This window comes from Nyctibius grandis, chromosome 7 (genome assembly GCF_013368605.1).
Source record: "Nyctibius grandis isolate bNycGra1 chromosome 7, bNycGra1.pri, whole genome shotgun sequence".
NCBI lineage: Eukaryota > Metazoa > Chordata > Aves > Nyctibiiformes > Nyctibiidae > Nyctibius > Nyctibius grandis.
In genome coordinates this window covers 5026582-5051062 of record NC_090664.1, presented here as the reverse complement: position 1 = coordinate 5051062, position 24481 = coordinate 5026582, and the positions used below count along the sequence as shown (strand labels likewise).

At 43.0% G+C, this 24481-nt stretch overlaps 1 protein-coding gene across 2 annotated transcripts in view; it reads right to left on the bottom strand.

Annotated features, from left to right (window-relative positions):
• GLI3 (GLI family zinc finger 3) overlaps nucleotides 1-24481 on the bottom strand; it is a 197175-nt gene that overhangs the window by 80290 nt on the left and 92404 nt on the right. For both annotated transcript variants that reach the window (XM_068404739.1, XM_068404741.1), the window contains exon 3: nucleotides 12343-12448. In XM_068404739.1, coding sequence (XP_068260840.1) covers nucleotides 12343-12448 — 106 coding nt within the window. The remainder of the gene's footprint in view (nucleotides 1-12342; nucleotides 12449-24481) is intronic.

Genomic DNA, 24481 nt, shown 5'->3' with positions numbered 1-24481 from the left:
GCTATTTCCAAAGAGCTGCTGAGTTTCTTTTTGAACACACAAACATGAAATTTCTCAGCATGGCAAATCTAGCTGAGCAGAACCGATGGGTCTCCTTTCAAAAAGCAACTTATATGCTAAAACTGGACACGTGCTGAAAAACTGTTATCTAGCAAAAGCACAGTCATACCAAAAGAAAACCAGACAACTTAGGCAACCTTTTTGTAACCTGTTTTAGAGCAAGTGATGATTCAATAGTGGCCATGTTATTAAGCCGGAATGAAGCAGTGCCCTACACACTAATGAGGTTAAAAAATGTAGTTAGGTCTTCATGTTAAAGGCACTTAGCAAGCAGTTTGCTTGGCAAAGACCAACTGTGTGTTGGAGCAGAGGACTAATCACACAGGCAGGAATCAAATCGACTGGAAGAATTAGGAGACTTGCGGCTGAGGAATGTAATTCATGCAGAAAAGCAGTTGTCAGAGCGAGGCCAGGGGACTGTGTGGGAAGAAAGCAAAATAAACAGCTCCACAAAGAAAACAAAGACGCTCAAATAGTGGCTTTTCTAATGCTTGAGTACACTGAAGCTTCAGTGGGTGCATATGACAAAAACCTCATCAAAGGCGACCTCTGTACAAGCAATACACCGGTGAATGGTGCGTCGGTTCAAAATCACTAAGAAAATGCCTGGAAGTCTTTTAAAAATAACCTTGAAGTCGTTATGCGCCACAGAGAAAGTGCACAACCATACGCGTATGCATGACTGGGAGGAGAAGAAAAAAATCCAAACGGTACAAAGCTAAGGGAGTTGGAATAGTTTCCACAACTACTCCTGATTTCTCTCTCCGCCGTTGGCAGATCAGAGGAGGATGCAGCCTGCGTGCGGAGAGTGCTCCTGCCAACGTGCAGCAATACTCTCCGTGGAAAAACAGCACTGCTAACTGGGATCCACTACCGCAGCGTGAGAACCAGATTACTGCGCCCACCATGGGGATTACCTGCCCAGAAAGAGGAGCTTGAGGCTGGTCCTAAATCTCCACAAAATCCATGCAGTATTCACAGGAAGTTTTTCTTGTGATGGGTACGACCCGTGACAGTAAAATCAAACTTTCAAATCAACTGATGTAAGAATTTCACAAACACTCTGTTCTCTCAAGAAACAGTATTTTCAACTAACAGGTTTGTACTCCCATAATTTAATGTTTTTGAATTTTTAGAGAACGAAGCTTTTAGCACTTTTAATACTTAAGCACCTCTCTCCTCATTTCACTCATTCACTGATGTTTTCTCTAAGCCCTCCCTAACTCGCACTTGAGAATGCCACACTCACTGTTGTTTCAGCAAATTTCAGCTTCTCTTCTTCCCTTAACTCCTTCCTCCCGCTAAGGCAGGCATTCCTTCTCCCGGAAAAGCACCCGACAAGCCTCTCACGTTACCTCAAATGAACACTCTCCTCAAGGTCTGTTCTGTGACGCCAAGAAACACTCTTTTTCCAAATTCAAAACCAAAGCAAAACAAACCCCTCAGCTTTCATTTCCAGTGCCTACTGTAAGTCACAAAACTGAGATTTGGGGGAAGGGAGAAAGCTTTTCTTTAATTCTAATTTTATATGCTAAAATAAGATCTTAACTGTTTAAAACAAAAGCAAGTTGGCAATAACAAAAGACAAATTCAGTGACTGAATGTCTCTCCTATTGCACTTGCTACCTAAATTTGGTTGTGAAGGGAACATTTGACTAAAATTCTAACTTTAAAGGACTATAATCATGATAGAAACAGTGATGTGAAGGTTCAGCATTAATCATTTCTGTTGAGGTACAGCTGGATTTGCTTCACATCTCTGTACTAACATTAGCAGACAGCCCAAAATTGATATTCACAAGGATTACTATTACTGAACAGAGAGAATACCAGCTAGAATTTCTCACCTAACACTGCTGCTTGCAGCAGAAAAAAAAAAAATCATACAGATGTACAGAAACTTCTGTATAAAATTTCATGCATATAAATTTCTGTATAAAATACACAGATTATTTTCTGAAATGCCTCCCCTCTCGCTCCCCCCCTCCCCAAGACAAATCCATGATTTGGGGAAGAAAACTCATTTTGAGAGTGCACCTCAGTGACAGTAAGAGATGTACAGTACACGTGTAAGCTGTACCCAGGACCACGAGTCTAGGAGTGACCCTATGAAAACACAAGGGCTTCCAAGCTTCTCCCATCCTCCAAGTACCATCACGAATAGCAGGCGAGCCATGCATCAGCACCAACATCCACGAGGGCAGCAGGATTCACAGGTATATGAAGCACAACTTACATCAAAGGTGAATGCTGCTAAGTCAGGAGCGGGGAAGAAATATATTCTGCTAACAGTCACTTCTCGTATTTTCTCTGCCAATATCTAAGGTCCAGGTGTGCGAGCTGGCTGGGGTGCAACCAAATCAGAGTGGGAAAACACTCAGTTCTCACGTTGGGCTAAGAAGTTTTGTCTCAGCCAATTCTTTATTTGGTCCTGCAAGCACTGAAAGCCACTGCGGTGCTACGTAATCCACACTACAAGTCGGTTCTCACAAATGGTGAATATATAATGGCTGGAACAGCATAGTCATCAGAAGAAACAAGAGATAAAGGCTTCACAGTGCTGTTCTTGCTCTTATTTCTGTGTAAAACTGGAGTTTAAAAAGTATTTCATGGGCAAAGCTGTAACTTCGAACAACCTCATGAACCAGAAATGTGTGGGGACACCACTTCTAATGAGACTGCAGGGGGAAATACGTGAAAAATAAGCACTAAGTGTAAAACAAATGAATGTTCTGGCTGCACATTTTTTAGAGAAGTAGTAAATTCAGTTTTGAAGTCTTTGAGGTAAATGCACTTTCTATATGCTGGAAGCATTATTAGTTCCCTAAACAGAGTAGGTAGCTAGGCGTGCAGCTGAAAACCCCAAGGGGAACAAACTGGCCAACTCGGGACACACCTGCACCAGCAAGATGACCTACACATTTGCTCCCTCAGCACCTCTGCAATTCAATCTAATCCCAGGAGCAGAAAACACAGTTCCCAGAAAAGGCATCAGGATGCAAGCCTGACGTCCGAGGAACAAGTACAGCAAACCAAGACAGAGGCAGCTATGCAAGCTTTCTTGGTACTGTCTTGATGATGTACGCTGATAGTGATCTTCCAGGGTGAAGCAGAGAACACCCGATTGCCCCGGTCATTCAGCTCCTGCTCTCCCCACCAAATCTGTCTACGGTGTTGTTAAATGGGGCTATTTGCGTTGGTGGCCTCTATAAACTGGACTAGACTATCAATCTTTTCTTCCACAGGCCAGTGGAAAAGGCATGATAAATCTAGGCTGAATTTCAACAGGAGATACAGGACTGAAAGATGTGTATCTTTAAAGAGATAGGCACTTAAATCTGATATGTTTAGAAATCCTCCCTCATGCGAAATACTCCCTAATTTTCTGTTGATCCTTAACACCGACGGTCACAGCACCTCATAAATAATGCTTTCAAGAAGACGATAGGTCAGTTCATTCCTTCAGAAGCTTTGTATTCCTGGCTCACTGGCTTCAGGATGTTTTGCCTCTGTGTCTAACCTCTGTGGGGTCTCCAGAAAATTACCAACACCCCTATAAACTTGACTGTGAATGCAGTCATAATCTATTGTAGGTTCAGACCTATACATTCAGTGCTGGAAGGGACTAAGCAATATATTCTTGCCTGGTCTTTAATGGCAACTTCATAGGGCCCAGCTTCAATGAAAAGCTTCTTGTAAAGTAAGGTCCCACGTCCTTCCTTGGTCATGTAAAGCATCCTAAGAGCAAAAAATCAAACAGCATAACGTTTTTCTTTAAATCGTTTCCTCTATTAATCGATAACATCAGTCACAAACGTTGGCCCAGCCTACCCTGAGGCACACAGATAAAACACCCACTGAGCACATTCCTTCGGGTGGATTTAGGGTCTTGCCTTTTTTTTTTTTCCTAGTATCACATAGCAGAGAATATGCAAGGGATGGCTAGTTAGTCTCCTACATCTCAGAAGCACAGCCTACACCAGCTCGAGAGCCTGCTTTTTGTTACAAATATGCAAACAAATATAGACGTATACATATATATTTATAACGTAGTGGGTTGAGTAAGGGGTGACAAAAACGAAAACAAGGTGTTATTTAACTTCTGTTTTTAATTCCTTTGGGAAAAAAAGTCTGAACTAAATTCAATCCCTACTCCGATATTATAGGGCGTGATGTCTTTGTTGGGGGAGGAGAGAGCCTAAGTCAGGGAAAGACTGCATGAGAGTATGATGAAGATGCTCTGTGCTCCTACACTGCAGATGTACTCATTGCTCGCATTTCTTCCAGTTTATACTTACTCTCACTTTAGGGACTTCCAATTCACAACACTGAAATCTCACCAGTACACTTTAAAAAAAGAAAGCAAAAAAAAAAGAGAAAGAAAGAAAGAAAGAATGCTAAGACTGTAACATTTCAGTTCTCTTTGAAGCAAGATTTAACATAAGTGGACGAATTGTACTGAAAAAAAAAGGAGTCTGTCACAGTCCAGTACCTCACAGGCCACTGCAACAAGTTTGACAGCAGCCTCTATAGAGTTGGCTTGCTTCTGGTTCACTGCACGTGAATACCACAGTCAATATCTGCTCACTCGACTAATACTGCTGACTACAGCACAAAGAACACAGGAATTTTGTCCAAGAAACCACGGGCTCAGAGCCTCTGAATGTGCACTATATTTAGAGCTCACATTCTTTGCAGCTGATAACAGAATGAGATAATAGAAATTTCAAGCAGCAGAACACTAGCATTGCAGCTATTCTATGTATTTTTGGTTAAATGTTAAATTAAGGTAATGACCCACGTGTTCTCAATGTTTTTGCCCATGAATATTTTTCCTACTTGTTTTGTTCACGTTTTCCCTCTAATTTTCCATCTTTCTCAACCTCTGGGTAGCTCCTTCCATTAGTTTTAACTGTAATCAGAATTACTAGAATTCCCAGTCCATGTTAAATGCAAGCAAAGATATTCACCCTATTATGTAAGGAGGATGCATGCGCACACACAAACACGCACACTTGTATACACACCCGCACACAGGCAGCGCCCCAAAAGCTCAAAGTCATGCCTAGTTACTCCTCAGTCTACAGAAAAATGTTACATACAACACAGTGTCCCGAGGCATGACTGCGTTGGCCATTCATTTTGCTTCCATCATCTCTTAATTCACGCTGGTTTAAAGCCCGCCTTAGGGAACCACTTCTCACTGGCAGCCGAGAATTCGTCTAAGCACCGCTAACTGCCCAGACGGGGTAAACCAGCTAAGGGGCACTGCTATCCAGTGCCGACAGCCACCTTACTGCTGACAAACCTAGGAACTGTTTCTCTGCAACAACACAATCCCTACAAACCTCTTTAAGAATCCCTTTCACTGGATTCAGCCCCACCAGATGAACCTGTGCCACTCTCCCTTTCAGGTCGGGCTCAGGCAACCGATTCCCTTTAGACCAGCAGAGGAACATTCCCGAAGACCACCGAGGGCTTCCCCCTATTTTTCCTCCCTCCACATCGCCCCGAGAAGTTGCCCTGTGAGCTGTTACTACCGAGTGACGGTATCATGCGAGGCGGTCAGCCAGCAGCCGGCCAGTGGAAGCATGGCCTTCTCATTAAGGCTGGGGGCTGCTGCCTCTCAAGTTCTTTTCTTGACACGCAAAAAAATAAATGAAAGATTTAGGGGAAGTTTCTACCAAAGGATTTTTAACAAAACAAACCATTGCATTTTATAAGTTTTTCCTTCTACATCAAAAATCTCACCAAAATTTTCCTCTTATTTCAGTTGCTGTAACTTCCCCAGCCATCCTGAAATCAAGCTGGCTGTACAAGAAGAACAAAGAGCCTCTGTTAACGCAATATTTATCTCTGCTATTGTTTCTCCTTTATAAATCTGTAGTTCCTTGGCATTACAATTAGCTACTCCAGAGAAAATGATTATGTCACAAAGTATTATCCGCCACAGAAACAGATGAATGATGTGAACCAAATGTAATCTGGTGCGCTTAGAGGCAATTCTGTTGACTTTCATGTAAATGTGCTTTCTAAAAATGGGGATGATTTTTAGCAGTGAATCCTTATTTGATCTAGAATTTATTTGCCAGCAGAAATGAATTTTTGAATAAGATACTCTGCTCTCAAGACTGCTTTTTCCTAGTGGGAAGAGAGCAAAATCCATGAGAAATATAGAGGAGTTGAATTGAGTGTGCAGAAACGTCAAACTACAGCTTACCTAAACAAATCAATGTAACTGAACTTATGTAAAACAGCTACATTAAAGAATATTTACTTATTTTTACCCACATTTTTACCTACTTTTTTTCCTTTTAAGTGTCTCTCAGAAACAAAAATTTAAGAGACTCACATATCCTTTTTTTTTTCCTGCAATTCAATATATGCCACCAACAATTTGCTTTCCAAACTTTTCCCAGTTTCAGATTGGTTTTAAAACCAGTCTGTTTCTGAAGCTACTCTGCAAGTCTGCTTGCAAAGTAGAATTTATCATCTGCAAGTCTTAAGGTAAATATTACTAAACAAATAGCAACAGCTAAACAAAACAGTGATTCGCTATTTTAAATGATGCAACACTATATACTGAGTGAGAGAGCGCAGTTCTGGTCTAGACTCAGGCCTCCCCTTCCCCGCTTTGTAAAAGGCCTGGCACTGAATGAAAACTATCTGCTGACATTTACGTGCAGACATCTGGCCCTGCTGTTCTACTTCTGTGAACTACCATCGCTGCACTGCTGCCACTAAGGAAAGAGGCATACATGTTGCTTGCAAATTCTACAACACACATATCCATGGCATGTAACAAACTCTGAATAACTTTAACGAGTCACCAGACCATGCTGCTTCCTTCTCAGAGACTTGCTGCAAAAATCCTCCAGGCTATTAGCAGCTGCTTATTCTTGATGCTCCACTTCACTTCCAGGGACAGGTTTCTTGAGGTGCTTCCCATTTAATACAAGATTCCTCCCTGCCTACAGAAAATACTTTCATGGGTGATTTTGGAAAGCTGTTAAGTACAGTCATCTTTTCATGTCCCAAGAGCTTCCCAGTCTTTCTTCTTTGATGGCTCCTGGCTAAACCATAAAACCCGTTCCAAGTCTTAAAGTAATTAAAACCAATTCAAGGAGCGATGTTTTTCACACTGGGTGGGGCTCTCCTTCCCACTGTGAAAGGATCAATGAATACTCTGACAAGCTGATGGACTCCTTGCCAAGTCTCCAGCTTAGAGGTACACTGAGGTAAAGCGGCAGGAAAAAGATTTAATAGGTTTAAACACTATGATTTTTAAAAGAAGCGAGAGCTTAGGAATGAAAGCGCAAAGGAAAAATCAAAATGTCAGTGACGGGGCTGGGAAAAGCTAAATGTCCTACCAAACGTATGGCAAGCAGTTTCTCTCATAATCAAGGATATTTTGTGGAGCCAACGCTTTAATCTTCTTGCATTTGGACATCCCCATTGTACAGCGTGGTCCAAAATCAGAGGCTGATGAAAGCTGAGCATCTGGGCCTGAATTTCTTTTCTTTTTCACCCTTGTGTAACTGATGTCTGTATAAATTAGATATGAAATAACATATCTAAGAATCGGACTCTCTTTTTATCAACTTGAAGTGGACTGCAAGCAAAACACATGCTTTGCTTCAGTACCGGTGCATTCACACCATTCAGAATATCTGCTCAAGGCATTCATTAGGCACATGCACAATTATCTGCACGTGTGTCATTTCAGGGTGTCAGACTGCCAAACTCGGATGCTGCTAGCCTCAGTTAGCAGTTAGAAAAAAAGGAGCTTGGAGCATCGTTGATCCTAGGAAGCTACAAGACAGCAGCTTTACCTTGCAGCTTCCTCCTTGCAAGGGCAGCCTCCCCTGGCCACAAGCATATGGGTAACATCAGTGCACCTTCCCTTAGATTTATCTACTCATGCTTCCTTACTCACAGCCCAGGGCTAACGCAAAATCAGATGACAACAGAAAGAGAGACAGAGGCTAAATGGATGAATGTTTTGGAACGTGCGTGGTGTATCTCATACTACATTCAGCCCTGGAACTTTTAACTTTCTACTAGCCTCCCACGACACGTGCATTAACTGCTCTGAGATATACACAGGACATCGCCCTGGAGCCATTCCCGATATTCCCACCTGGCAGTTGTCCCCTGCCCCACCTCTGCCAGAACATGCTTCCTTCACAGCCACATTAACAGCGCCTGGAAATACCAGGTTAGGTAACCCTCAAAGTCTGTCCAACCCAGCTTTAAAATGAAGGAGATTGGGAGCAACCTATTAACGCAACTCGGTAAAGGTGTTGGAATGAACGAATGACCAAGAATAGCAGCTTCCTAGATCACTGCGGTTAAATCCATCAGTAGATGTTTGCCTCTGCCTTAGGAGCTTTTCTTTTTTAAATTAATAAATAACAACTCTCATCCTGGCTAAATCAGATTTTAAAAGTTGTGGGACTGTAAAGTTATTTACACTTGCACTGTCACAAAAATAGTCAAGACACCCTTATTCTTCCTCTGCTCACTGCTAACAACTCTCATTCCAATAAAGCAAACACCAACAAAGACCTCAGGCAACGGGAAGAGTTAGCCAACAGCAAATTTATTATTTGGTTCTTGAGGAATAGAAAAAATAGCATGCTCAAAGTATTAGTTTCTGTTCAAATAAACACCCTCATTAGCAGCATGATTTTGAATCACTGCTCACAAACTGGAGAAGGCATCACACTACTGGATGGCCTAGCAAACATCAAGGGCCAAAACATAGTTTAGCTTCAGTCTCTCCTTTAGTATCTTACTCTAGAAAACAATTTTGAAAATTAAGAAAGAGCTAGACAAAAACAACAACAAAGCAAAACAAAGCAAGAAGTGGGATTACTAAAGCCATGCTTCTTTTTGTATGTTTTAATCATACGATGTTTGACAACCAATTTAACTTGATAGTTCAATGAAAAGTAGCAAAACTGAATTACAGTTTACTGGAATATTCTTTTAAAACTAAGATTCATGCCTTGAATTAAAAAAAAAAAAAAAAAGGAAAACACAAGCTCCAGCTCCAATTGCACTGTTCATATGTTGCCACTGAAGAACAACTTAAGTTTCAAACATCTTCCCTGAAGTATAAACCAAAGATGTACCGTGGAAATTCCAGGATAACTACACACTCCTAACAAACAGGTTTTGGTAACACAAAGTGACACATTTCAGTACATATTCATAAGGGTTGGGGGTTATTATTGGGCTGTAATTGCAGTTGTTCTAACACCTAATAAGCCATGGCTGGAAAAACAAAGGCAGGTTAATTTGTGATTTCCTCTACTCATTCAGAGGCAAATTAAGTGTCAAACAGCTAATACAGAACATATTTCATTTTATGAGATTTTAATTTAATTCTGCACCATATCGTTGATGCCTTAATGTAGGGTGGTTTATCTAAGAGGAAGAGCAATTTATAAACCTCTTTCAATTGAAATCTTTAATGATAGGATACGATAGCATAATTACAGCAATGCCTGCTAGTCCTGCTATACATAAGCATCTGTCAGCGATTCCATCATAAACATAAACCCTTATTTTAGGGGTTTATAACTCAAATTATAAAATTTGACTCCAGGCTGAAATTTGGGATACAATAGTTCTGCCCATCAGCAATTAAACTACACGAATTATAAATACATACACATCTTTAGAGCTGCAAATATGTAAGAGCCCCGTAACACCTTAAAAATTCCTCTGTTCTTTTTTCTTTTTCACTTGGCCATTGTTCAGAATTATGTGTACACATTGTAAGTATCACGCGGACAAGGCCCTCTCCATATTTTTTCTGCACTTGTATTATACCTAAACTAATTCCACTAAGGCTTGACAGGTTCTGGATCATATTTCTAGGAGCTTGGATAACTGGAATGAAGCCAATTTTTTGCCCTTTTTAAACGTGTATTACACACACATTTGAGAGTATCATGAAGCTGAGGAGAAAACCACTCATACAGTGAAGTCATTGATGAAGCTGTGGGTAAACATCTGTATTCTGACTGGTGTTCTTGCCATATTCTCCCAGAATTCTCAAATAACTTCTCAGACTCACTTCCTCCTCTTTTTTTTTTTGTTTAAATGGGTATTAGTAGTTCAAGTAATGGCTCCAAATGATCCCAAATCTAAGACTCCTCAGCGATACTCACACCAGGCTCTCCAGAACTTGCAAGAAAACTGCTGGGTGTCTACCTCATACATACATACATTCAAATGTACTCCTGAAAACTGCAAAAGCATGACAAACCTTAACATCTACTAAGAAGCCGTTGGGAGCCTGACATTTTTTTTAAGTTGCTTAATTGTGTATTTACTTTTAATTAAACCGACCACAATGGCTCCAAGGGTCCACTACAGCTCATCATTCCAACGGCGACACAAACCAAATGAGCAAAAGAATCGACAGAAGTTAATGGAAAAATAAGCAGCCGGTATCAAGGAAATTTTGAGTTTAAAGCTTGGGCTGATATCAGAGTGTATTTCTAAAGCAACTGCCTGCAGTCATATCCCATCACGCTAAGATCTCCTTGTCTCTAACAAGCCTCTGCAGGGCCCGGCTGAATCACCGCTGCCCCGTGGGGTACGGCAGCAAGCGGGGGCGCGCAGCACGTGGCGCATGGCACCTTGTCATCGATTTCGGCGTCAGAGGGGACTATGAACACCAAATGAGGCATGAAGCAGGCATTTTCAACATCTTTTGGGGCTCTTGCAGAAATCCCATGTGGCACAGGATCCAGAAGCCTCCGTGAAGGTTCACAGGTAGTACCCAGGTTTTGGATGACGGTCCTCTGCTGATGCAGGTTAAAACACTTCCTGGGGCTCCCTACCCCATCTACCTCACACTGAAGACAAAGGTAAATTCCCCACTAGCTTCAGAAGGAGCAGGATCATCCCCCCAGCTCCCAAAAACATCCAAGGCAGAATATTCACTGCACTGCAAAATCGAGGATGACCGTGTAATGACTCTGTCTGAGCCTGCCACCTTCAGCTTACAATGGTTTTTAGCAGCAATTTTAAGTGTGTATTTGAGTATATTTTGTGATGTGGTTGATTGTGGTGTAAACAACGACGTATCAGAGGAACTCTGAGGAATAAATCACAAGTTTCTGTACTCTCTCTTTCTATAAATACCCACTTTTTTTCTAATGCCCAAGAAGACTGCAACACAGATTTATTACTTACCTCCAGGCAAATCTGCTCTGAAATTACGATTCAGTAATAGAAGACTGACCCAAAAAAACTGTTAGTAAAATATTGTGTGTGTACTTGGGCATGTAGTTAGGATTGTTAATAACAATTAATTCTGCTCACAGAGGAGGACTTGTTTTAAAACAACTTCATTTTTCTTCTGCATATATGTAATTACACAGCTGTAACTAATAGCCACAGCAAAGCAATCTGCCATCTAAACAACTAGCATTATTCTTCAAAGTATTACTTGTGCTTTTCTTCTTGTATTTTCTCAGTATGAAAGGTGATTAGTAGATATGATTAAATGTATATATCAAGCCTTTTAACGAAGTACCAAGCCCTGCTTTTTGGCTCCATTTTTAATGGTATATAGCAGTTTTCTGGACACAACTGATTTATTCTGCAATGCTGATATCCGTCTCCCCACATAGAATAAGATAATATTTATTTCCACAGCATTTCACCACTACCACCCTTTTCTAATGCACGTTATCACTGGTATTCAATTCTTTTATCTTTGTGTAAACCATGTGCTCTATCACATTTGCCATTTTGTTTGGGTGACATTCCCATCAATCAGCCGATTGCCTGTGCGCGCACACAACGGGGATTACAAAAATTTACCAAAAATTTCATTATGCTTCATAGCAGTCACTGGGGACAAAAAAAAACAAAACCAAACAACCTTTGGCATTAGAGGAAATTTTAGCTATGAAGAATCCCAAGCCTAATACAGACAAAATACATGTTTTGTCTGGCTGTATTTCACAGGGTTCAGCACTTTTTAATAGAACATAGTATTTATAGAACAACAGCACACAGAATAAATGTCAGCAAAACATACAAGTAACACTTGCCAGACACCGATTATAACAGGAATTCCTCAGGCACCAGCCTGGGTTTTGCTTCACGAACAGATAACCCCAACACTTCCCAGAAGGAATCCTCACTCTCTGGCAAGACTGGCACTCCAGGTGCGTGGCTGAAAGCACTGCAAAGGGTCATGTACTTGCCCGTTCTTCCAGGCAGCTGAAGCGAGGGGAAATACTGAATACTCACACATGCAGAGGAGGAATGGGAGATGGTTCGTAATGGTAGCGTCCCTCATGATGTCTCGCATCAATTGGTACAGGAGGGTGGAATGCTGGAAAGAGGTGAGGCGGATCTGAAAAAACAAGCAAGGTTCCTGAATCTGAGTATCTTCACCGCCTCTTTAAAAACAACATTCATAAAGACGGAACAGATATTGAAAAGCATGTGTTAACAGCACTACGACTTACGGGTCACATCCTCCTTGCCTGCTGCAGTCAGGTCTGTCTGAGGAGAGTTTGGCCCACAGTGTTCTCATGAATATGTATTTACTAATTTTAATATTCTCTTTTTATAGCTTAAATGGAAAGGGACATAAAGAAGTCTTTAATAAATAATTATGTGCCCATATGTGAAGTGTCAGATCAAAAGGACCATCAAGCTTTTCATAAGCATTCCTGATTTATTTATTTTTTATTAAAACAAGAAAAAAAAAATCACCCCAAGATGAAAAGCCTAAGCAGAGAATACAATACAATAAAAAAAGTATATCCTCAGAGATGGACATACAATCCTACAACAGAAAGCAAAACTGAAGCAGCGTTCTGAGAAATTACTATCTGGAGTAAATCAGACAACGGAGTTAAAAGGGAAATTGGGAAAGGCCATACTGGAGATGCTTAACTGCATTACACCCAACGGCTGCATCTGGAGGAACATGCCTGAGGACAGGGGGACTCATTTCATACACCACTTTTAACAAGGAAGGGTGTTTTCTTTGTCCCCACAGCTGGAGACCTGAGGACCCATGGCTGCAGTAAGCCCCCCTGCCCTGTCTCCTCCAAGGCTTTCACAGGACAGGGGGTTTTGCAGCTGCCAGGGCTCCTGTTCCCTGCTGTTTCCAGAAAGCCTCTGCAACAAGGCTGCCGAAAGGGGGAATGTGCCCCAGCCACCCCCATGGGCTCTGCCCCGAGGAACCAAGCCCACCCCACGACTCTGCGCTGCTTCTGCGGCAGGATTGCCTCTCATCTTTGGAGGACACCACACACACGGACCACAGCTCCCCGCACCAGCACGTTGGGGCGACTTGTGTGCCTCAAGGAGGTTATTGCCCACTGTGCTGCTCGCCACGGCCTCCCAAACGCTCTAAATTCAAACGAGATGCTGAGCATCTCCAGCAGCACAAACCAAACCAATTCTGCCCAATTACTACCCGATTGCCACTTCTGATGAAGTCATGTGTTTATCCAACACCAAAAGCTGAAAAGTACAGACATTAGGTCATGTCATGGATTTACTAAAATGCTTCTAGACAGAAAGAAAACTTCAGTTACACACTGGCACTAAAACTAAGCCTATTTTGGTTTTGCCTGCTGACTCTTGAAGGTATCTTCTCTTTATATTTCCTTTCCTGTTCAGCAAAATGTAATCCTCCTCTTAGATTATGTTATCTGTGAAAGCAGTTCCCTCATGCCAACTAGATGGTTTAAAAAAAAAAAAAAAAAAAAAGGATTTTTCCCCTTGGTGGGGAAAAAAGTTGAGTTGGTTTATTATTATGTTTTGAAGTGGAAGAAAGAACTAGAGGAACAAACCTCATGGCCCTGAGGGATTAAACAGAGAGGAAATCATGTAAATTCTGAGGAAATATTCCCAGTATTTCAGGAAAGTCTGGAAACATCTGACATGGCCTGTCCAGTTTCGTGGCTTGAGTTTGTGAAACATCACCAGCATGTGATCAGCCACAGCACATTTCTGCCATTTACTGACTCAGGGCTTAGCCACCGTAAATGAAAACTAATTGTGGCTTACTAGTGGGAGCTGGGAGCTCAAACTTGTGGTAGCTTTAATTACGGTTCTGCTTCACCAACTAGACCTTGGCATGCAATCTGTTACAAGCTTCACTCCCCATGCCAAGCACTCCTGAGCTTCAGCAGAAGTAAGGGTGGGTCACAGAATCACAGAATCAACCAGGTTGGAAGAGACCTCTGGGATCACCGAGTCCAACCGTTGCCCTGACACCACCATGTCAACTAGATCATGGCACTAAGGGCCATGTCCAGTCTTTTCTTAAACACCTCCAGAGATGGTGACTCCCCCACCTCCCTGGGCAGCCCATTCCAATGTCTAATGACCCTTTCTGAGAAGAAATGCTTCCTAATGTCCAACCTGAACCCCCCCTGTGAACACACTGTCACCGTCCGAGTGGAGGGTGCTTGCTGCCACCTCCTGAAACACATTCCTCACCAGCCGCCAAGGTGAAGAAGGGGAAAAAGGGCATGAGAAATGCATTTTAGCACATCTCCCTCCCTGCCCTGTTCCCTAATTCACTGGTACTTGACTACAGCAGTGTAAGCCAAAGGGAAGAGGTTTTAAAGCAGGTGTCTCTGCCACCGCTTTTTCAGCGAAGACAGAAGTCACTCATACCCCCACAGATGCACAGGCAAGTCCTTCTCTGACCTATGCATCTCTGAAGAGTGAGCCTGGGGAGCACAGGTGAGACCACAGAGATTTTCTCACCCTTATGCGGGTCAGACAGGATAAGCTCCACCTAGCCAAGGCAAGCAATCCTGCTCAGGACACTGAGCCTCCTCATTGTCCCACCCTCACTCAACTTGAGCACCTACCTAGTAAAAGCAGTCCTAATATTTATGCAGCGAAACATCATTTAGCTCTCCTGAATCTGACCATCTATCCCCTAGGGAAATGGAAAATGAGTACTAAACAACCCAAAAAGGGTATTCCCCTTTGTGGTGCCTATGCAGCACAGAGCATCAATAAGAAGTATTTAACACATGGGATAAAGGTCTCCAAGAACACCTTTTTGAGTCCTCTCACGTTAAGCTCCTTTGTATATCTTGGTTGCATCTTGTTTGCAGTTTCCATCTGGGAAACAGCCGTACTCCATCACTGCGCAGGGAGCTGTCTCCGTCAGCCCTGCGTCGACCAGAGCAGAGCTGCATATCAAAACCCAACATAATTATCCATCTCACAGTTTATTATTTACACATGAGCAATACAGCTGGTGAACATCATAACTCAAGTGTATGTGTAATAAGTTACTGCACTGTAGCCATCTCCTGTTGCAACCCTTAAGAAAAACCACATGATGACTTTTCCAAAGTCAGGCTAAAACTGCTGAAGCAGAATAAAGTGCCACTAAACCTGGCTACCTCCTATTTATCATATAATTTCCTGACTGATGGTTCCACAAACCAGCTGCTAAGTGCTGTGTACTCTACTGTCAGCAGACTAACATGCTAAATGGGAGACAGGGAGAATAATGTGCAGAACTAGTGGAGTCAATTTTACGGAGGGAATTCAAATTCTGCTGTGTTTGGGTCAGCCCTCAGCGCAGAGGTAGGCAGTAAATTCTGCATGCTTGGGGGTCCAAAACCACTCCACTTTGAAGAGCGTTGAATATTTATATGGAAAGACTCTTCGATCAAACAGAGACCTGCCAAAGCACCCATCATCCAGGGCTTCACTTGGAATTCACTTGAAACTCCATAAAAATGTAATCGGTTGACATGTATTTATATGGAAATACATAGTAAGAAGTTTGCAAAGCAGTAACTCAGGCTGTAGCCAGTTTCACATTGCTTTTTCATATCCCACCCAGTAACTATTTCACTAAAAGCACCATCAGAATATTACAGGCACACTCTGCCCCTATTATTTATGCTGTAGCTGAGTAAAGAACGAGTGAGACTACTCACAGGCTAGAACTGAATCTGGACCTGCCCGACTTCTGCCTGTTTGTGAGAGATTCTCTACCTATCTAGAAAAGCAGGGAGCAACTTACTGTAAAAGACAGGATACCTGCTCTGACTATAATGACATTTTCACACTTCTCATGTAACATGTGAGAAACAAAACTGTTACCCTTAGCAAAGAGGAACTCCTCTCACCAAAACAAATCACCAAAACCTAACTTCCTATACTGCTAGGGAAATTATTTCTTACCATTTGCAACTCCTCAGAAGTTCTGGCTGAGATGCAAACTACCACAGCGTATGCCAGGCAGTTTTCTTATAGACATCCAAAGGCAACTGCGAATTCCTGGACCAATCCTTCAACTACATCCTTGCAGAGACTCCCTGACGTAAGTGTACAGTACAGGAATGGAGACGGACAGATGCTGCCTGTGTATTTGGAGCCCTCGACTCCAATTCAGCAGAAGTATCTGATTCGGTGCTTAAATTTCACTATTTTCAAGAACTTGTAAGGACATGCCAAGGCACTGGAAATACACTTAAACACATTCCTCACGCGTTGCTGAATCTGGTAGCCATCGCCACCTTCTGAATTCGCTGCTGCCTACTACTGCAAGCTTCCTTCAGATGCTCTCCTGTCTCCTGCATAGCTAACAGGGTCTCCTCAAAACAAAATGGGAGATACAACTACCTGAAATGCTACAAACTCATCAACTCTATCACTGTGAGATTTTCTGGAAAATGTCAATTTATGCTGACTTTTTGCTCTGTAAAACATGCCTTTTTATTTTTTCTTCAAGAATCTTTCTTGCCTTCTTAAAGAAAGTGAATAGGATCATCTCTCTCAAATTACGATCACTCCCATACATGAAAAAAAGAAGAGACCTACACTTGTTCTCTGAAAGTCGGCAACCTAGGGCACTGCTGCAACACCAAGGGAAAGCAACTGGGAGAAAGGACAGGTATGGTCCTTGCTGTTGAACAGCAAACCTCAGCTCAAGTCTGATGAGACGTAGCAAGCAGCAGCAATTTACTGCAAGATGTGGTGGAAAGGTAGATGATGCCAAGCTGCCTCAAAGGTGCTGGGCAACACCTTGAGACAGCGGCAAAGAGGTTAGGCTGCTCCGAAGCTCACTGAAGTTGAGGATAACTTTTCTGTAGACTCTGTAGTCTCTCAAATAAGCCTTAGTTAGGGGATTCACTACATTTGGAAAGTTCGGCTGTGGTGGTAAGGCTAGTAAAACACTCTGCCCTCAGCTAACCGACTTGCTCAAGCACCTTCCAATTCCTTCCAAACCCTTGAGGAAGATGGCTGCTGACATGACAGGCTGCGTTTTTCAGCACGTCAAGTTAACATTTGCTACTGTAGGAAACGCCTGCATCAGCTTGAACATGCAGAGCGTGGCCTCGATGCCTGCACCTGTATCAAGGGATTCAGGGCCAAGCAAACACAAGGCCTCAAGCCCAACACGGGAAGCCTTCGTTATGTTTCAGCAGATTTGTCCTCAGGACGATCAGTTCACCAAATCAGATGTCAGAACTGAGTCAGGTGCAAAAGCCCATCTCAGATACAACCTCATTTGAGGTGAATTCTCCTTCCTGCTTAAATTCATTATGGTCTTGATGCTGAACTCGGTGGTACCAAGCTTTCACATCAGATGTAACAGAAACAATATCAGGCAAAATATAGCCTCCCCGCTAATGTCTTTTCAATACGCAGAACAGTTTTGAAGAGCTTGCCAGCAAATTTCTATACTTCCTTTGGTTCATAAGCTGATCACCAGATGGGAATTTTATAATATTCAGGTCTGCAGAGTCCCTAAGGGCACCACTGTTTCTTCATGTACATCCACTTCAACTGATCTGAACTTAATGGTATTGCCAGGTTTTACGGCAAGAATTAGGTTCCTTTTTGCCAAGCAAAGACCTTATTTTGGATTTCTGTTTAATTACAGCTTGCGTTAGGGCTCAACAAGAGCACATGTTGTCTTTGGGGGGTTTTTGAGTTCTCTTTCAAAAAGGGGTGAGTTATGTTCTCTACGTATGCTTATACAGAGGCTTTAATCAGGAAGAAAAATGACTGAGCCACAGCCACATGTTAATGCATGCACTTAACTTCATGCACTTTGAAGAGTCTCCCTATGGTGACTGGGGTGGCTGGTTGCCATCTGAAGCACTGCTTATTCACAGGCTGATCCACAGATGTGCTACAGCCAGTTATCTCAGGAGGCTTTTCCATGTGTGTGTGTCCATGTGTGCATGCATGCACGTGCACGCTTCCAGTGTGGCAACCGTCGTGTTGACATGGACGCGAATACTTGCTATCTGACTTCACAGAGAAGGAGATTTTAAGTATGAAAAAAAAGCCACGGCAAAACCAAAAAAAAAAAAAAGGCAAATAAATGGATAAAGCCAAGAAATGGACAGAGGGAGAGTGATAAAAAGAATTTTTAATTGGTAAGTCCTCTCCATTTCAGCAACACTAAATGTTAATTGCGATAACATACAGTAGATATAACACTTTCAGAGAAAGCCACAATTTTCAATCAGATCACATATCTTCCATGTGTCTGTGTGCATTAATGATGACCAGACTTCCCCTCCCTACCCTCTGCTTGTGCTTGCACAGCCTATACACTGATCTTAAAAATAAACCACAGGAGTTCCAGGCCAAACCTCACAAACTAGAGCACAGCTCCAGCTCTGTGCCTCTTGTTACGCCTGAAAAATAATTTCCACCTTTGCAAAACCAAAAATTAAGACTTCGAGGCATCTTAGATCCCTGCCATCCATTTTACCACTTTTTAGTTTGTAAACTTAAACACCTTGTGGGAACATGTTTCATTGTTTTTAGCAGTTCCACAACAACCATCATGCCAAACACATGAAAGAGGAGCAGTTATCGGTGTGCTGGAAGAGAAGGGGCTGGAAATGATTTCATCAGCTGGCATTAAGAGGTCTTTAATACGCCAAATTTGCTGCAGGTATTGGCTAAATAACTGCTGGATTGATTTCAGTTTGAAAGCTTTATTACTCCTCCCAATCCCTGCAACTCTGCTGTCTGAGGAGCAGGACTGCCTTCTGGAATACTAGACCTCCTCAAGTCCATTCAACTGATTCCAGCGCTCCCTGCCGTTTGCCCATCCAAAAAAGAAAAAAAAAGTAGGAAGAGACAGACTTGTAGGGTAATAAATATATTGCATGCACAAAACACCTTTCAGTGATGAGTCTTAAATTCTTTAAGAAGATAATTTGTGGATTCATCACAGTGCAGTGACTTACAAACGACTGTTTCCACTGGGATGGACTCACCAGTAAGCGAAGGAAGGACTCCTGGCACTGGCCTGATCCTGCAGTCGCAAACTTGCCCAGTGAGCAGGGTGGGCACAGCATGGCCGCCCCAGAGCCCCCACCCCAGGACACACAGTTTCAGAGGAGGAAAGCCAAGGCACTCCACCAGCACAGTTTGCCCAAGGACAAACAGCAAATTGGTGGAAATGCTCCAGGAACATCCCACCTCAGTAGCTTCTTCCACCCAAACAACACTGGCTGCCTCACTCTATAAGCAACTTCAGAAAACCCTCACGAACACGATCAACAGTTGCATATAGCCAGCATTTGTACATCAGCCCATACTTTCAGGAAAAGACAATGACGACGAGACATCTTAGCCTCATCACCATGTTACTTGGAGGGAAAATTGTTTCATCTAATGCAGCTGGCTCTTGGTACAGCACAGCTCATCTTTTTCATAACCTCTGTATCCCACGCGGCATTTCTTAACAAACTTAATAATGCGGTCTCTGCAAGAAAATGACAAATTGTCCTCTGCCAGGAAGCTGACAAAAGAAATCCCTCCCCCCGCTACCTCCGATGGACTCTGCAGCGAAAAAATAATTCAGCTTCTGCCTTGCAACACGCTTGCTGTTTTGCTGTTGCTCCCCCTAACTTCTCGTGCCACCATGCGTCTGTGCATCCTCCAGCGATTAAAAATCCCACCCCCTCCAGGAATTATGGACAACAAAACAAGCATCCATGTTTAACTCTCAATAACCCCAGGCAAGCGGTTTCACCCAGCTGCTCTGGAATGCTTCCCACCTCTGGTTACACACGTGTATGAAGGATCACATCCTCGGCGTTTCCTCCTCTACGAGCAGCAGGTAACTGGATGCATAACCACAATATATACGCTGATAATTTGCACCTATGTACGTGTGCGTACCCATTTCTGTAACATACAGCAAATTCCAGTGGTTGAGGGTAAGCTACAAAGTGGAAACTAAGGAAATGAAAAGATTACAAAAGAAATAAATCCTGATCCACACTGGAGAGAACTAAAGGAGAAATCTCACAGCAAGGCTCACAACTCCAAACTACTCCTAAGCAGAGGCTTAACATGGGCTTCCTGACCAGCGGGAACCAGGAGCTGCCACACAACAGCTTGGTTATTCCCTATGCCTCAACATAGCTCAAGGAAAGCATTCAAATGCCCTGCTATCATCAGCAGCACACATTAACTCAGCAATGACACGTATCTGTAAGATGAAAAGGTAAACATGGCTAAGGAGAGGTAACAGAAAGCTAGAAACTAGAAAAAAAATCTAGAAATATCCTTGTATTGCTGCTGATTTGATGTGGGCACAAATAAAGACGAGCTGGGTAATTCAACAAGCTTTGGTGACATTCTTAGAAGTTTACCAAGCAGCAGCATGAGTCAGTCTGTAAACATTATTTGCTTAAATAAACGCTTTGGAGACTTGTGTGCTCTTCTGTGTACCAGAATCAAGTTTAAAAGTTATTTGAAAGGCCAAACCTCGAACAGTTGGGTATCAGTATAGCATGATGAAAATCACCGTAGCTAAACAGATTTCCAGCAGCTGAAGGTCTGAACCAGAGGGTGAAAGACTTGGAAATAGGTTATATGTAGCAGCTTTGATGAGTAATTTATGGCATGATAGGAATTAGAGAGGGGGAAAGTATAATTAGATCAATTATGTCTATTTTTAGACATTAAAACAGTTCAGATTCTATGGGATGCACAATCAGGTGAACACTCAGATTTCTCTTTCCCTGCTGTTCAACCTGATTTTTAAAAATTTCATCCAAATATTCATAATTATTTAGCTTCTCTCTGTACCATCCTTAGCAATTACTCTCCTTCTGTGGTGTTTACACTCTTCAAGCTCTTGTAGATGAGCAGACAGTTCACATATTATCACATGGTTGTCAGGCCACTCGATAACATACATTTATTGCATTCTTTAATCTCTATGTCTGTATTCTAAATTAATCAGTCACTTTTTTTTGCTCCCTGAGTTTCTTCCAGCTTGGGAGAGATATATAGTTGTCACCCCTGCACTCTTGGGCATCAAGTTTTTCATGCAGGCTGATAAGACACTGCTTAGGAGGAAGCAGCCTTAGAAATTTATAATACAAATAACCTATTTCTGCAAATTTCTCTTTCCAGCAGGTGTACATGTTTCTTACACACAGTCTCACATACCACTACCTTTCATTTTCCCACTATGAAACAGTGCCTTCACCATGTGGCAGTGACCTCCCCTGCCATTTCTAGGGGACTGCTGGTGAAATGGGCACTGCTCAAGCCAAGTAAAGGCAACACAAACTGGTTCTTGGTTATTACTTCTTGACATTTCTAAATACTTGACTGCTTTCTTCCTCCTTGTTTCCTCATCCTCCCTCAGCTTCTTAGAGAGTTTCTCCCCTGTATTTCATTTTTATACTGGGTACTTTTTGTTTCAGATCCTTACTGAAGATAAGAATTACAGCGAGTTCCCTTAATTTCCCGTATTGACATTTATCCTAAGTGCTCATTCAGCCTATTTTTGAGAATGTCAATCTGAGTTAGTTTTTTCAAGCCAAGCTTTGAGACAAATATTATTAACAAAAAAGGGCGTTGTCAAAGTCTGTCACTTTCCTGTGCCTCAGTCTGGCCGCTGTTAACACGGAGGTACCCTTTCTGAGACACTCTGACCCTCTTCAGTGAAAAGTCCCAACGAAGAGCTAGAATAACAGTATGTTATCCACTTCCCATTATTTCTTTAATTCCTTTAAGAGTGGTTCAATTAGCCTGGAGAAGAGGAGGCTCAGAGGTGACCTTATGGCAGTCTACAACTACATGAAGGGAGGTTGTGGTGAAGTGGGAGTCGGCCTCTTCTCCTGGGCAACTAGCGAAAAGACAAGAGGACACAGCCTCAAGCTTCACCAGGGGAGGTTCAGGTTGGACATTAGGAAGAATTTCTTCTCAGAAAGGGTCATTAGCCATTGGAAGGGGCTGCCCAGGGAGGTGGTGGAGTCACCATCTCTGGAGGTGTTTAAGAAAAGACTGGACATGGCACTTAGTGCCATGGTCTAGTTGACATGGTGGTGTCAGGGCAATGGTTGGACTCAATGATCCCAGAGGGCTCTTCCAACCTGATTAATTCTGTGATTCTGTGAATTGCCTAAAACTGCTCGTTCTTTATGAATCTCTCTTGGGTTTTACTCATCATCTTTTTTAAAGTTTGTTTTTCTTTACAGACAACAACTTCTTTGTTTCCTATTACTCAGAGAGAGAGTGAGAGTATCAGCTTTAGATATAACCATGCTTTTTTCTTGGGTTTTTAGCATTATTGTTAGGATCCCCCCATTTCCTCTTCCCCACCAAAGGGCTATTCTCTCTGCAGTGTATGGGAAGTTCCTCACAAAGTCACATCAACACCTTCATGCCCTCTCGTTCTCTGCAGACATAGCGGCAGGATCTGGCCTACGCTTCTCTTGACTTGGGAACTAAGTGCTGCTTATCAAAAGCAGCCAAGCCTTTACATCACCCACTTACAGCTAGCACCACCGCTGAGACATGGGACGAAGGGCACGTACGTCTGAGCATACTTGTTTAAAAACACAAATCAAAAAATCAGAGTCGACAACCCGAGCTCAATTAACACCTGTGGTGGTCCTTATGCCTTGCGAGGACAGCCCTGAGTTAGCAGCACGACGTGTCAAAACCAGATGCCGCACCTGGTCGCATCAGAGCTGTGGAGTAGGGCACATGACTGCAGAGGGCACCTGGCTGAAGAACCAGCTCCAGCATCTCCTGAGCGTTCCTGCCCACACCACATCCTACTCACATAAGCCTCACTGCTTGTGCGGAATAAAGTGTCACGGACTGCGCGGGTAGGTCCAACGTCACCAGGGAGGAAAAACCCTCCCATTAATGACAGAAAAGGAAAAATGGAAGAGCAAAGACATGAACAGGCAGAAGCATACAAACACAGTAGCAGGCAAAGCAGCCCATGGCATTAGCAAAGATTCTTCTGCACAGCAACAGCACAAAAGCAAATTCTTCACGGCAGTTTCCATCTTCACATCACCTGTTCAGCGCCTGCCCCAATAACACCCCAGTCTCTGACTGAGCTTTTTGGCACTACCATGGATGATTACAACAGCATTGCTTTCTCCACCCTCCAGTCCAGGCAGATCAGGAGAAAAGTTACATTACCTGCCTATACACAGCCATGTTCTTCAGCCTGGTGATTAAGGGACAAGATGGGAGAAAATATAGAATTATGTGGAGCACAACCCCACAAATACGAGAGCCATGGGAAAGGACCATTCTTCTGCACCCTCGGGTGGGTAAGGAGGCACTAAAGAGGAGACCACTGCTTTTCATTCCTCTCTACGTCCTAGAGGAGAAGGCAAGGGTGCTACAAGGAGAGAGCAGCAGCCAGAAGAGGGGAAAGATGGCCGAATGAGGATGAGGTGCACAGACCACCATTCCCTGCCCCACAGCCAACTGCCACAGGAGGCTACAGACACCAAAAGTTTAAATGGCCTCAAGGGGAAAGTCACAGAAGAGAAATGCAGTAAGGGTCCAAATGTGTAGAAAGTACTTCTAGATCAGGAAATTCCTGGACTGCAAATTTTGGGAAGTTGGGGGAGTGCTTGGGGGCAAAAGGAGAAGAGAATCACCTGCTGTCTTCTCACATTAACTCCTGGGCATCTGCTTTTGGTCATTGCTTGGAAAGGATACCAGGCTAAACGGACCTGTGGTGTGGGCCAATATGGCCCCTCATGCTCTGTGCACTCCTGGCATGTTCCCCAAGGCCAAGATGGCTGCAAACCCCTTCTCCTGACACTCAGCCAGCACATCACCAAGAGCAGTGCCTGAGCTCCAGGACGTCAGCACATACAGTTCTGCGACAGGAGCATGAAGACTTCCTGAGCCTGTAAAAGCCCATCTTTCAGCTGTATGTTTGCACAACACGCTGCACAAAAGAGAGCTTTGGTCTACGGCTAACGTCAAGCACATGATGGTAATAAAATAACTTAAGATGTCTGTCCCCTGCCCACCGAGATGCTATCCTCCCTTCTGCATTTCTGTGCGGAGTTCAGATGCAATCTGGCTAGAGGAAAACAGGAGACTTTGCGGGGGACTTCATTTACCCTCCGGCAGA